Source organism: Mesocricetus auratus, unplaced genomic scaffold (assembly GCF_017639785.1).
Source record: "Mesocricetus auratus isolate SY011 unplaced genomic scaffold, BCM_Maur_2.0 Super-Scaffold_100676, whole genome shotgun sequence".
Taxonomy (NCBI): Eukaryota; Metazoa; Chordata; class Mammalia; order Rodentia; family Cricetidae; genus Mesocricetus; species Mesocricetus auratus.
In genome coordinates this window covers 158,889,054-158,905,077 of record NW_024429266.1, presented here as the reverse complement: position 1 = coordinate 158,905,077, position 16,024 = coordinate 158,889,054, and the positions used below count along the sequence as shown (strand labels likewise).

At 42.2% G+C, this 16,024-nt stretch overlaps 1 protein-coding gene across 9 annotated transcripts in view; it reads right to left on the bottom strand.

Moving 5' to 3' along the window:
- The window catches only part of Mitf (melanocyte inducing transcription factor), a 210,503-nt gene that overhangs the window by 24,041 nt on the left and 170,438 nt on the right, over positions 1-16,024 (bottom strand). For 5 of the 9 annotated variants that reach the window (XM_013114106.3, XM_013114107.3, XM_040736967.1 and 2 more), the window contains exons 3-4: positions 2,879-3,106; positions 1,740-1,823 (exon numbers count right to left, since the gene is read on the bottom strand). In XM_013114106.3, coding sequence (XP_012969560.1) covers positions 1,740-1,823; positions 2,879-3,106 — 312 coding nt within the window. 9 annotated transcript variants of the gene reach the window in all.

Genomic DNA, 16,024 nt, shown 5'->3' with positions numbered 1-16,024 from the left:
AGTTAGCATTTCAGCCATTGCTAGGCATCAAGTGCTGAGCTTGGGTGTTTCCTTGGAGTGCATTATTTACTCTGACAATCCCCCTGGCAGGAAGTGGGGCTCTAACAGGGTAGCTGCTGTCCCCTGAGATAATGAGAAGCAGAGTCTGTTTGGAGTCCCGCTGCAAGCAGAACTAGGTTGTGATTTAACCTAAGTTTCCACCACTATGCTGAACTGCTTGCCCTTTACACAGGACAGATGAGCCAGGAAACCCCACTAGCGCGAAAGCCACCACTTCCCTATTCCTTCCCCACAGCCGGGAAATGCAGCAGGTTCTCTGCCCTTGCCTTCCACAGGGCCCCCCTGGCCACTGGCTGGCCCTGTGAGGATTGGAGAGTGACTTGTAAAGCAGGCACCTCTTTGTACAGCTGCCAGTAAGCCTGGTGCTCCCGGAGGAGTGCACCAGAACGAGGTTATCATTACAGCCATGGAGCTGACATTCCCACTAGATCAATTTCACTGCTGAAGTACCAAAACATCAGTTAGCATCATAAACAACAGTGATTACATGTGCATTGCAGCAGTGGCAGAGTCTGTGGAAACATTCCCTTGTAAACACCCGATGTTTGGTGGCTGGCTGATGTGCGTGTGCCTGGGTCTGAACAGTGCCGCAGGATACACAGGGAAATCTAATGGCCAGGGGCACTCCTTGTTGGTGTGCCCCTCTCATTAAAGAGGCGCGGCTCCAGCATCATGAGGCTTGGCTCAAATTTGTTTGTCCCCTCCCAGGTAAAGGGCAAAGCCTCCAATCTTCAGAAGTCTCAGTGTGCCCATCTACCTAACGGGGACAGTCATGTCTACTGCCTCACTGGGGACTGATGAGATTTCAGGAGAAGCCTTCCAATTTGTTCAGATGCGGTAAACATCTAAAGAATGACTCTTCACAAGTGATTTCTCTGAAGAATAACCAAATCCGAATAGATGCCAGCATACTGATTGCTAGTTCCCATTTCTAAGCATACCAGCTTTATTTATTTTGTAATAGATGTCTTTGTGCCTAAGTTGATGAACAAGATAATAGGTAGGGAATCATAAACAACTTTTCTTTATACATTTTGACTTTAGTTTTAGGAAAAGAAAGTCAGTGTCCTTAATGCATCATTAAAATATTCTACACTCTATTATATAGAGAGAAGCAAAAAAAAACTATTTTGTTGTTTATATTATGTTCTCTCTTGTATATCCGAATAAGCACATAAATATATAAATAAATGATGCCATTTATTCACTAAATAGAATTTAAATAATGATCTTCAATTGCTTGGTGGAAATGCTCATTAGCTATTATTAACTTACTAAAGCTCCATGAGAGGAAGTTCCATTCATAAAAGCAACAAAGAAATCGACACAGCTTGGTTTCGAATATAAGTTGTAGAAATCAGTGCAAAGCTACACAATGTACGCTGGTGACTATACAAATTAACTAAATCACTGTGCATTTTATTTACAACAATCTATGAATTTCATCCCTTCCTTATAACTGCAGGAATCTTAAGGGAGAAACACATTTAATCTCCTTAGTTGTTACTTAGTCATTCATGAGTTACTATGAAGAAAATGGATCAATTCATAGCTTTTTCTATTAAAAAAAATCAATGGGAGGAAAAGAGGCCCCGAAGTCATCAGGAGGCATGATCATTCACAAATATAGATTCTCATTATAAAGCGTTACATCCGCGGCCTGCCGAGTCATTCAGTACCTGCATGCACGACGCTCGAGAGTGCGTGTTCATACCTGGGCACTCACTCTCTGCCCTGCTCTGCTCTTCAAACTTATAGAACGCCTGCAGAAACACAAGCAAAGACAGCCCATGACTTGGGTTTGCAAATGCCTTTTCAACAACACGTTCACAGGACGTTAGTGGCATGGCAACGAAATGGACAAAGCTTTCAGACAAGTAGATTCTGACCGAGGAACAGAACGATGGAGGGGAACTTGGGTCAAAGCATAGGGCAGATGTGGGTGGATAAATTGGGTTTGGTTTGGCCAGAGGAGAAAACTCAGTCCCTGCAGTGACTCATACCAACCAAATGTTGTGTAACAGTTCCTTCTGAACTCACATAGACACTACAACATAACATAAAACTCTACCAAAATGAGACATACTCTGAAAATTTAGAAATAACAAGCACCCAATCATAGCAGTGCCCCCACGGATTTTTATGCTCCACTTTTGATGTAGAAATTAGCTTGAGGGTTTGAGTCTTGTCTCCAATCCAGCCTTTACCAAAACAGATTTGCCAGGCAGCAATTTGTTATGAAACTGATTGCATATCGTAATAAGCCTTGCTTTTCCTCTTAAATCCTCATGTGCCATACTGTTCAAACCAATCCATGCATGTTCCGTGTTTTTTCTTTCTCCAGCTCGGTGAAAAATAAAACTAATGTCCCAGACATTCACAGCAAGCAGAACTTCTAAGCTGCCTGCCCCACACCTTTTCTATTTTTGCTTTCGCTTTTCCACCTCCCCTTCTCCTCTCTGCATTTTCACTGCTTCGCAAATTGGAGGGCATAAAAGGGAAGAGAACACTCATCTAAGGAAGGAGATGGGAGTTAAGGAAGCATCCTCACTTCCACATTCTGCTTAGAGCAAGGCAAGTCTCCTGCCGTGTGTGTGTGTGTGTGTGTGTGTGTGTGTGTGTGTCTGTGCAATAAACCCCATATCTAGTGCTAGTGACAAGAGGCTGAATGTAAATGGTCACACCAGTAAATATGGGACAGAGGCCAGTGACTATGACCAGGTGGACAAAAGACAGTCCATCACTAAGGGCGAGAGGAGTACCCCAGAGACAGTTAATGGAGTGTAAGAAACAGAGGAGAAGAGGAGACGTGAATTACCTCTTTTTCACAGTTGGAGTTAAGAGTGAGCATAGCCATGGGGCTGTTGGGTGCGCTGCTCCCCGGCACTGGTGGCATGGCATGGTCGCCAGGCTGGTTTGGACATGGCGAGCTCAGGACTTGGCTGGCATGTTTATTTGCTAAAGTGGTAGAAAGGTACTGCTTTACCTGGTGCCTCTGGGCTTGCTGTATGTGGTACTTGGTGGGGTTTTCCAGGTGGGTCTGCACCTGAGCATGGCCATGGAGGGAAGAGAAGATAGCAGTGTTATTCTGGGGTTTCAAACAGCTCTTCCTGTATACAATGTGAGAGTGACCACCAACGGAACAGATTACCAATCCCTTGTAAGGTACTGGGCACTTTGCTAACGGATTTTGATAGGACTGAAGTTGAGAGTCTAACTCACAGGATTTAGAGCTCTTAGGATCCAAGTGATAGCTCTCCTAATTGACTTCCATAATAATTAACTACACATCAATCCTAGTGCCCTCTTCTCATGGCTAATTGTTAAAATTTGAAAACATCTATGAAGTAAGAAAAGTAAGAATCTCCCCCAACACACCAGAAAGGATTTAGTAAAAATCGAAACAACAATCTCGAAAACGCACAATTCATTTCATCTCACTTTCTTTGCAAATAACAGCTTTCTGTTAATACACATATGCGGGCACACAAACAACCACACACACAGATATATACACACACACACACAAAAAAAAAACCGCACTCACAGATACACACACACAATCCTTTAATTATGAAATGGTTACAGAAGATAATCAGAAACATTGCCATTTCTGACTATAAATCAAGGTGTTATAGGTTAACTCCTTTCATATGCAAGAATATAATTATTCAAGATTCGAATTATGAACAGGCTCAATGGAAAAGCAATCCCACACAAAGCAGTTACTTCCAAGTGTATAACACTTGCATGTATGTGTCTTTAAAGGCACAAGTATTTGTGAGCCAACCCAGTATCTGTTGTCCCTTTCCATAAACATCAACGGGGAATTAGAAATGCTTTTTTAAAATAAACAAAATCAGTGACATTCAATTTAAAGTTACTTTTCACTGACAAACACAATTTAATCTTATACACTCTAAACACGAGCTGGTGGAGAGACTGCAGCTAGCTGCTAAGGAAACAAATCCAACTGCTATTCCCTATGTCTAAAAGTGCACAACATTAATTCTTAGGGCATCAAAGCATAAGCAACAGTAAAGGAGCAGATCTGTTTTTATTGCAAACAGGGTACTTAGTGAAATGACATTAAAGAGATGAATTAGCCCGTTTATACCCTTGCCATTCAGGCTTGAGGGGTGGATAAGAAGGAAAGCTCACCTGGTAGTGACTGTACTCTAGCATTTCCAGCATAGCAACGTCTCAGGCGGCCCCAAGCCAAGGACACAGGGCAGACTACTTATTCTTCCTCCCTCTACTTTCTGTAAGTCCGATTCCAAGAGCGACTGGCATAGAGAAGGCACCATAAACAAGGCATCCCAAGGCACCACCGGAAACGTTATCACAGCAGCACAGCTTATAATAACCTAAGCTAATTAGTTATGCGTGTAAAAAAAAAAGCTGTTCTCTCACAAGAGACTTTTTTTTTTTTGTAAATTCCACTAGTTTGGGCTTAAATGTTGATATCAGTTTTCCCCCTGGCTTGACGTCATGCTTTTTTTCATAGATATAAAAGAACCTTTTTAAAGGATGAGCTATCAAAGTCAAGCTTACTCTTAGATCAAGGCCAATTCACCATTCATCTTTCGTTCCAGTAGTATTAATGGACAATGGTGTTTCTCTTTTAGCAATAGGTTAAGAGCTAGAAGCCCCCTTCAGAGGAGACATTGCCTAAAAGCTACTGTCACACATGAGACTTCCCTAACAGCTAAATAATGATGCATGTATGACAGCAGGGGGATGGACTTTAGCGTGGAAGATGCTATCTACAGTCTCTAACTTGGTCATTACACGCTGGTCTCAATGGACAGCTTACTCTGAACTAGGTAGACGGGAAGCCTGCCTCCTGACCTCAAGACAGCAAGAAGGGGAGCTGTTCTATGGGAAGGAGGGAGGAAGGGAGGAAGGGAGGGAGGGGAAGGGAGGGAGGGAGGGGGAGGGGAGGGAGACAAGAGGAGACAGACAGACAGAGACAGGGACAGACTGGAAGCTGTGATACAATCCTCGGAATGAGAAGAGAATAAATCAGGGCCCACAGTTGATGTACTGATGGCCCTTCCATCTGTCTATTGCACTATTTACTGTTATTATATGCTAAACATGTAAATCATAGGACATTTGCCATGAACAATCAGAATAGAGAGATGATTTCTAGCTTTATAAAGCAATTTACTTCCTAGGGTGAAGCAAAAGGAGAGAAGAGACAGGTCTATATTTAGCAATTAGGATAAATGCTGCTTACTGCTGAAAAGGGGTGGTGGTATTTTAAGCATAAATATTTCCAATTCATCCCCCACCTGTTTTTTTCTCCCCAAAATGCTGTGGCTACTGAAGTACTTTTGGCTGACCATCTCGAACCTGTCTGACGCTGCACACGGAGGTTCACAGGCATGTTCAGTTTTGTGAAAGGGTCCAGACACGATAATGATGAGGACAATAGACGGTACCAAAATAAACACGAAATGAGGGCAGTGAGCGGAATGTGCTTATTTCACTACTCCCCTTAAAAAGAGACACGGCTGCACATTTAAAAATAAACATTAATTCACTGGCAGAGCCGTTTTCTTTAATGAATCAGACTGTCGTGCTTTAGTAATTCACTGGCAGAGGCCTTTACTACATTCAAGTATCAGCTCTTTTGGGTTTTCAAGTAAGTTAAGATGATAGGGCTGGAGAGAGGGCTCAGTCAGTAAAGTATCTACTGCACAAGGCTGAGAAGCTGAGTTCAATCCGCAGAAGCCACATAAGAAAGCAGAGCGCACGCTTGTAATTCCAACAACACTGCAGACGTGAAGGCAGACAGATCCTGGGACTCACTGGCCAGCCAGGCTATTCATATCAGCTTCATTGAGAGTTCCAGCCTCAAGTACAAAATGGTGGAGTGTGGCTGAGGGAGACCCTGAGGTTGACCTTAGGCACACACAGGAGGGAGGGGCGGAGAGAGAGACAGAGACAGAGACAGAGAGACAGAGAGAGACAGAGACAGAGAGACAGAGAGAGACAGAGAAACAGAGACAGAGAGACAGAGACAGAGAGACACAGACACAGAGAGAGCGAGCACCTGAAAATATGATGCTGCAGACAGCACCAGCAGGTATTCCCAACCCAGACACCACACACAGGTGACATAACTGAGGGACACAGCTGTGGATAAGGACATAGGGAGGGGGAGGTCGGAGGACACTGGAAACCACTCCTAAAAGGAGTAGCAGATTCAGTTTGCAGCTGATTGCTCAATGTTACACCAATCTAGATAGGTTAGTCACCCAAATTTTCAAGGGTAGCTAGCACTGTGAAACTGTTGAAGTGAAATATTTCAAATTAAAAAACAATCTAGTGTTCTATTTTTCACGTAGCATAAGACAAAGCCAGCACACTGGGAGTGGACCGAGGGAGGCAGCAAACCACCGAGGTGTGTTTTCTGTCTCCCTGTCTGTGGACACGATCTCTTACTGGCATGCCCTGGAGGATGGGCTGGGTTCAGAGAAGTTGATCTTCTGAGAAGTTAGTGCTCAAATCTCAGTGTTTCCTGGAAACTCCCTGAGAGGCTGGGTGCCTGATGGAATGGAGAGAAAAGGAGCCCAGGACCAGTCATCCGTTCAGACTCCGACAGCACAAGTCCCCTTGTGCCAACGTGGATGATAAGAGCATCTACAACCTGCTTTCGGTGTCTGACGAAAGCCCATCAAATATCAGAAACAGCAGTCCCCAAAGCTTGTCACGGGGGTCTTGAGTTCTTCCAAACTGCTGTATTTGTGTGAATTCTATCAATATTCACCAGCTTAGCATGAAAATGGGAAGCTTGAAACACAAGATCACATGCTAGCATAGCAATGATGACTTCTTAAGATACCACATACTTCTATAGCAGTGGGAAGAGAGTGAGAGGGCCAGAAAGTTTCTTAGTATTAGCATAGAATTAGCTTTTACCTCGTGGAAACACTTTGAGGGTCCTGAAGAGTGCTGAGTCTCCTGATCACACTCTGAACCACTGATGTAGAATATGGTTACTCTAGCAACTTCCTGGCTGGGATACATGCCGCTTTGAACAGGCCTAACCTCTCTGTGTCCTGCTCTTCTTATCCTGAACCACTGATGTAGAACACGCTTACTCTCTCATCATCCCAGCTGGGTTGCATGCCACTGTGAAAAGCTCTAACCTCTGTGAGTACTCTTCTTCTCATCCTGAAGATGCTGGAGAAAGATCTACTTTGTTCTCATTCCTTCACACACCATCCTTATGAGGCTCTATAGCCCTCAAAGTAAAAGCCTGAATAAATAAAATATGGTGCAAAAAACTGAAGCATTTGAATCCATGCATTTGAAGTCTAGATTCCCAATGCCAGTCTACAATATTCCAAACTTTTAGCACAGTACAGTATTCACTGACATCATTTACATTTCATAATAGCTATCCACATGAAGATGTGGGATCTCAATTGTCTTTGTTCTGCTTCCTCTCCTGTTGTCCTATCTTCATTAAGATCATGAACAACCTGCAGAGCTGATTTGGATGCCTTCCTGACTGTCGCAAGGTAGCTCTGCCCCTCCCTGGTGATAGTGACAGGCTATTTACCTTCAGTGGCCCATCACCAGTCAAGCAAGATGGTGGCCACAGATGCCACCATGCTAGCTGACTTCCTGACCCACTGCTGCAAACACATCTCACCTGAACCATCATGGCTTCTCTTATTCCTGCCCCATTTGCTACTCTGAATTTGTACAAAGCAACTAAAAATTCCCACAATCCTTTCAGTTTATAATTGATTTTATTTTTGTTCAAAAAGGCAACAAAATGTTAAGGGTTTGTTTTCTCATGGTTGGGGAGAGAATTCATTCTTGTATGAGTAAATTATAAAGAAATATCAGGAGGATTGTCACTCCATCACTTTTTATTCATAGAACCCTGTACTATCATTCTGTTCATACTGTTTTTAGACGTAAATTTATAACAGTGGCCATTGCCATCCTTCTGTGCTTACAAGTAAGAAGAAAGGAGGCCATGGAACAGTACGTCTAGCTTTCTGTGTTTCTCTGTAGGCTGCTGAAATCAGAGCAATGGGGTATAACTCTATATACAAAGAATGAAGAACATTTTTCCTAAAATTCTGTTATAATATAGACCAGTTCTAATGAAAAAAAATCCATGTAAGCCTCTTTTCCTTAGCTAAGGACCTATAAAACAATGCACCTATTATGAAGTAAGACGGACGAATGCTTTGGTTTTTAGATAAACAGTATTTAGAGGCCCCATAAAAAGTGTATTTGGAGGACTAGAGAGAAACCTTGGTGGTTAAAAGCACTGGCATCTCTTCCAGAGGCCCTGGGTTCTATTTCCAGCACCCTCATGGCCACTCACAACTTTCTGTAACTACAGTCCCAAGGGATCCCATGCCCTCTTCTGGGCTTCTCTGGCATTGCATATACAAAATGCACATACATACATACAGGTAAAGCATTCATAAATATAAAAATAAGAGTTAAATTTTAAGGTAGTATATTGACATTTTAATATATTCATTGCTTCGGTTGTTACATATGAATGTTATTAAATACCAAGATATTTTAAAAGATAGAGAACAATCTTTTATGTATTCATTCACAAATGTCTCTCATGTGCCCAACAGTACATTTTATAATCTATACTAGAGTTAGTCAATTGAAATCACATGTGGAAAATAAGCCATTTGAATGATGCTACAGAAAAGTTTTCAAAAAAGAAAAAAGAAAAAAGAAAAGTTTTAGGTTTCTACAGATACTTCTGTTGTTCGTTTGAACAGGTTAGAAAGGCAGGAAGGATAAAGGGGATGTGGAAAGAGAAAGAGGCCTCCAGTGTAGATCTGGTTTATGTTTCTCGCTGGCTGAATTACAGTTAAGCAGTGGAAGGCCACATATCCATGAGTATATGTACAGCACGAATTGGACTTAATAAGCTTAATAAGAAAATAAAAAGGGACACAGAGTTGGGTTGTAGGTAAGAGGGTGGTGTCCCTGGGAGGAGATGTGGGTTAGTATTACCAAAATACATTGTGTGAATTCCTAAAGCACTAAGAAAATAAGCAGAATGGACAAGAGTTTCAATGGGACTGATAGCATCAGAGCTGTTGTGAAGACTGCCTGCAGAGACAACACTCCTCTCTGAGAGATCCTTCCAAGACAGTTAGAACAGCTAAGAGCCACGCCTGAGGAAAAACCATACGTGACTTTTGAGTTTGGCTTTATCAGCCACGACTATTTCATCCCTAAAGCTGAACACCTCAGACACCACGTTAACAGTTTCATTATAGGACAAGAGCTACTTTAAGGGAAACACGTAACCAAACTTATGTTTTAAACTCTATTTAGGAAGTTGTCATTGAATCTGGTTGCAAATTAAACCATTTGACTGTTGCCATTTCAATAGTTAAAATACCATAATACAATTATTAATCTATAGAAGAACCTCACACATGTGCATTTAAATTGACAGTGTGTGCCACCTCTTTGTAAACCCCTACTTTGCTTCATAGCAACTTATTCTGAAATACATTTGGGGTGAGCAAGTCAAGGCTGGTCTCATGAGTAGAAGGCCTTTGGGGGAACTTCCCAGGCTACAGCCAGCAACACTGGGCTGAGTCTCTTTTGTTGCTTACAACATGAAGACAGCTTCTGAAAGAATACCCAAAAAAAACTCTTCAAGAGATCCAATTTTGACAGTTTTAGCCCCCTGCCATACCTAGACAACTAAATATGTCTAAAACATCTGTATTGCTAACAAGTTTCCAACAGATAAGGATACAGTTGGTACAGGAAAACACTACATCCTGATCATAAGATTACAATGTTTTCATCGGAACTCTTGCTTCCATCGAAAAGTTGTATGCTCTTTATTCATTCAAGAAATAACTGTCTTTGTCCCAGCTAAGACCCAGATCACTGAACTTTCAGAAGTTGTTCAAGAAAGGCACCTGGAGCCAGGCAGTGGTGGCACACACGTTTAGTCCCAGCAAAGGCAGGTGAATCTCAGTTAGTTTGTGGCCAGCCTGGTCTACAAAGTGAGTTCCAGGATGGCCAGAGCTGTAACACAGAGAAAGAGAAACCCTATCTTGAAAAGGAAGATAGGAAGGAAAGAAGGAAGGAAGGAAAGAAGGAAAGAAGGAAGGAAGGTATATACCTAGAAAGACTGTGGTGTTTAAACGCAGGTCTTAAGTTGGTAAGGACTGGCCTATCAGCAGAAGAAGCCACCCAGGCAAGGACAGAAGTCCCAGTTGTGAACAAGCCTTGCAAGATGAGCCACAGCAAGAAGGCTTAGTACACATTTTTCTTTTGGTGCCCAATTCACCACACTCAGTGGGCCTTCTCCCCTCCATCATGACTTCTGAGTTTGTTTTGTTAGTTTCTCCTACTCCTCATCTTATCTATGAAGGCTCAATCTTGATTTCTACTATCTACACTCAACCCTGGTGATATAAATCCCCTTTCCCAAATCTCTCTGAATTCTAGACTCATCTCTACCTGTCTATGTAGCAAATACCCCACAATTAGCATACTCATCGATAATGGAGAGGTTGAAACATATAAAACCTGCTAATATTACTGCTGCTGGTGATGGTAGGGGTGTGTGTGTGTGTGTGTGTGTGTGTGTGTGTGTGTGTGTGTGTGTGTGTGTGTGTGTGGTACTAGGGCTGAACCTAGGCCCTTTCCCATGCTAAACAAACATCACTGAGTTACACACAACCCTTTTCTGCTTTTGTTAAAAACAGGATCTCAGTAAGCTGTTTGAACTCACTCCATAGCCCAGTAAGCCTTGAACTCATTCTGTAGCCTTGAACTTTGAGTCTTCCTGGCCCTGCTTCCTGAGCATCTGGGGTTACAAGTAGGCATGTACCACTAAGGCTTCATGGGAATTTCTGGGGTTTATAGGTCAAATCGTCTTCATATTCCAAACAACTTAATCACCTTTGATTACTTTCTTTTCCATGTATCATACACACAGCCCATCAATATTTACTGTCTTGAGAATATACTCAGAATTTAAGTAAGTTTTACCTTCTCTGGGACTACCACCTAACCGAAGTCATCTCCATTTGTCATACAGATGACTAAAAGTATCTCTTGGCTCTTCTTCCTGCTTCTGTCTTTGACCTTGTATAAGACATATTCAAAGCATATCAAATTTTCAATCTCATTTGCTAAACCAAATGGGTAGAACTTTCAAATGAAAACATAATATTACATGTAAAATGTCCCCATAGGCTCACAAATTTGAGCACTCAGTCCCCAGATGATGGTGCAGCTTTGTGGGTGTGTGGAACTTTTGAGGGGCAGGTGAGCTGAAGGAAGTAGATTACCAGAGGGTGGGCCTTGAGGGTTAGAGCCAAGTCCTACTCCTTGCTGTAACCACAGGCTCCATGGTAAGCCAGGATGTAACAAGTCTTGCCTGCACAAAGCTACCCAGCTGCAATGTGTTCCTTTCCATGAAATGGGAGTCCAGGTCAACCTCTTTTCTCTTAAGGTGATTCAGCCAGGTATTTCATAACAAAGATGATAAAAGTAACTAACACATATATACATGTCTACCCAGACCCTACGGTTTTCAAGGTTCAGTGATTTTAGGTTTAAGACACCCAATTGAAGCACAAACTAGCAGGTGTGGGTGGGTCCATGCCCATCCTTTTGATTACCAACTACACCTGAGAACAAGTTTTACTGGACACACTTGCCCTCTCATTTATGAATCGTGTGCCACTATTCGTGACAACAGAGTTAAGTAATGTTCCTAGTGTTCCACAGAAGCTAAAATACTTATCTTCTTGACCTTTGCAAAATACTTGCTAATGATTAATTTCTGATAACAGAACAGTTGCTCATAGATATGTAACAAGAGACAGGGGCTAGATTAATAATGAGGTGGTGACCTAGTTTAGGTATAAACTTCAGGCACTGTGGTGGAGTCAGCTAACTCTTGGCTGTAGAGGTTTATCTGTACATCATTCAGAGGCATTTCTGGCATCTCCCTACTCCATACCTGGAGACACACCCTAACCCTAACCCTAGCTGACCTAACAGTGATGTCTCCAGGAACTGGCAGAAACCTTCCAGGGAAGAACTACAGCTGTCCCCATGAAGAACCAGGGCACAGAGATGGGTACTGCAAAGTCACCGAGGTCCATATTTTATAGACCGTGGAAGGAGAGGGTAAAGCTCTTAACCTAAGTGAGAACACAATGCCAATTTCAACATGCTTTTACATATGTGTGGGCAAAATAAAAACTGTTGACAAATCACTGAGAGACCTTTAAAGTGTCGATGCCTGGGTACTGCAATTACAGATGAGTAATGTTTTATTTATATTTGTCATTTTATGTAACATATAAGGCACTAAGTTTGCTATTTAAAAACTATGAATTGCACAAAAACGAAAGCTTAGAAATCTGCTATTAAAAAAAACATATCCGGACAGAATTCTTTATTTTGAAACTTTTGCAAATGAAAAACCAAGCCAGGAAAGTGTTGTACAGCAATGAAAACTGCCTTGTTTCCTTTTTTTTTTCTTGAAATATTTGATCAGATTAAACTGACTCTGTTATTTATGAAATTTTTAGTCTCACATTCAAGCATAGTTTACGTTTGTCTAATACTTGACACATTTTTTTTCTTTTTGGTTTTCAAAAGGGCTGTGACTACGTGGTTCAATGGTGCCCTTATAATGGCCCATTGTGGAGGCCAGCCAGCCTCCCTCTCCTTACAGGAGTCACCAGGGCAGCTTCCCACGTGCCCCCAACTTCTCTGTGTGCTCCAGTTTAGCGCTGCCTCTGCATGGCAGGCGTATTTCTGTCTTAATATTTCCTCTCAAACGAGGCCATTGTTCACAGTTTATCGGGTATTAGGGCCGATTATAACCAGGCAGCCGAGCTCTGCCTCATAAGGACTGGCAGTCTTAAAAAACTGGCAGGAGGCAAGTTTGTCACAGAGAAAAACATTGCCTCGGGCCTAAGTAAAAGGTCAGTCAGCAAGCCCCCCATCAGACATGAGAGCTGAATGCTGCTGGCCTGAAGGTCAAGTCCACATGAGCTAAAATCTGGCAAAGAGAAGCCGCGACATAATCATACCAGCTTCGGGGTCCATGTCATGAGACTCAGGAGTCTTGGCCTCTCAGGAACCACGCTGTCTCAAGCAAGTCCTAAAACCTGCTTTATATATTTATATGTTCACTCTGTAGTCCAGACTGGCCTTCAACTCATGAAGTTCAGTCTGGTCTTCAACTTGAAATGATCCTTCTGTCCCAGCCTCCTAAAACATTATGGTCACAGGCATACTCTACCACTCCAGGGATAAACTTATTAAAGTCACCCAGGTGTTTGTGACAACAGGAAAAGTGGACTCAGGGCGGCCCTGCAGCAGTTACCCTGGAGTCTGTGCTGTTAAGACAGCTGGTTGTGAAATACATGTGGCTACAGCTTGTCTCTTGCATTAACTCTAGTCTTAAAACACCATGTATACACATTCAAGGACTTCTGGGTGCGAATAACCCAAATGACTCACAACACTACATAGCACACACTTCCCTGCTTAGGACACACAGCAAAGGCCCAATTGAAAGAGCATGATGGAAAGAGGCCATTTATAGTGCTAAATGTGGGGTAGGGTTTTGTAGAGATCTGGGTTCAAACCATGGGCATATAGCTTCTGAGGTCTAGACCTCCAGCTTCTATTTGAATGTAGATGGCAGACACTGTCTACTCAATAGGCACTGAAGTCATCATTGTAAGAGACAGAGCGCATGAAAAGTATCTGGCACACAGCAAACACTCCATGAGGAAATAAAATTCGCTATTACTGTTCGTCTTGGAAGTTTCGCTTTGGCATCCACTCAGATGAGTCCATATATGGACCCACGGCAAGAAAATGAAAACTCCCAGAAGCAGAGATGGGGTCAAGACAGGACAGGGCTGCATTCAGCACTGCACAGTGATCACTCTCTCTGTATCTAACTCAAAGAGAGGATGGAGGGGAGAGCGGCGGGCAAGAAGCAAGAGTCCACAATCTGCTCAAAGGCAGAGGCGCCACCGCACACCAGGCACTTGGGAAACCTTTCTCCTCCATTTCTCAGTGAGCCACCGTGGTCACTAAGGGTTGAACTGAGCTTAAAGAGAACTATAAAACCCTGAAAAGATCATGTGAATCTTTTACTTCGTTTTTTTTTCTTCCATTGAGGTCTGACATGTGGAAATATTGAAAGAATGAGCAGGGCTTGAATTTTGGAAGGAAGTTTACACAAAACACCACAAACCAGATCAATAACTGATAAAGCAGAGTTATGACAACATATCGTGTCCCTTATAGTACTCTTATTGCTGCTAAGTTTTCTATATGACAACACAGTATATGTATGCCTATGTGTTAGTCAATTTCTTTTTATTCATTTTCTATTTTCTTGTTCCACAAAACATCAGCATGTGTACTTAGTAAACAGTCTACTCATTGTCCTAACACAAGCATAAAAATATCTTCATGTGTCTTGCTATTGCACACCTCAACCTGTATGCTTCTAAACCAGCTTGGCCACAGGGTCCTAACTTCTCCGTGTTTGGTGACATCCCTGTAACTCCTCTGTCCTGATGAAAATCTGAGTATCTATTAGAGATATCTTGTTAATAAATGCAATAAGTGGGGCTTACCCATAATGATCTTGCTGATCAATCAGGAGAATATGTCTTAGTCACAAAGGAAACATTTTTAAATGAGTAGAGAATACATAACTGAATTCATATTGGCCTTTTCAGATCAAAACAGAGTTCAAATCCAGAACTTCTTCTTTCAAGAAAAGTGTCCAACACTCTATATTTATGTCTTATGTCTTGTGAAAGCTGCAACATGCACACACAAACCACAAAAGTCCATCTGTTTCCTTCCATGAATCAGACTCTAAGAAAGACTAAAGTTTGTCTTCCATCCATAAAAATATATAAATGTCGGACACAGCTACAAAAGACTAGTGTACATAGTTGTCTGTCTGCCTGTCTGTCTGCCTGTCTGTCTGTCTGTCTGTCTGTCTCTCTCTCTCTCTCTCTCTCTCTCTCTGTGTGTGTATGTGTGTGTGTGTGTGTGTGTGTAAAACAAAGAATAAAAAGAAGAAACCAGAGTATTTCTTTTGAGAATAGAGGTGGAAATTCTGAAAGTAGACAAATAGATCAGGATTTCTTTCATCGAGCTTGAATAAAAAAATGAAGCAGAAGTCCTGGCCAAGTCCTAGGGACTTTCTGTGGATTTAACTGTGGATCCTTCTGCAGTCCTGCCACATGGACACTATTATTCTCCCCACTGTCAAGACAAGAAAACTGAGATTCACTCCCAGTCACTTGACCAAACATTGCAATGCTATGACAGTCTACAGAATTCATATCTGTGATATAATTTTGCTGGTTTTGAAATGTCTTGGAGAGAGTTTTCAATCATGACATGCATTGATTATTTTTATTCACTCTTCATTATAAATAATCTTTCTCGAGCTAGTTTACTGACTTTCCTTTGGTAAGTGTTGCTCCCATGCCTCTGTAAAGAAGTGTCTCTTACAGCAGATGGAGACCATTAGAGAAAGTCACAACTGGCCCAAGTGCAGAGAACTACTCACTGACTGTGGGGTGCCCAAGCACTGCTGTACATCTAAAACACAACTCCTACACACAGAGTTCTGGGAACAGGGGAGAAGAGGAAAGACTGTAAGAGCCAGATGACCAGAACAGGACATCTTCTCCAGGGATAGGACATTATATATATAACAGGAGATTAACACCGATGAAATATCAGTGATATGACTGCCTAAACACAATCTTCACAACACCCCTAGTTGATATGTCAGTGTGGATGAGGGAAATCTGGCAAGTGTTATGTTTCAAACCTGGGACACATGACTAAGGTGCCTACTTAACATATCCAAACAGACACTGGCTTCCAGGTTCTCCCAGCATCCCTCAATCCCAAC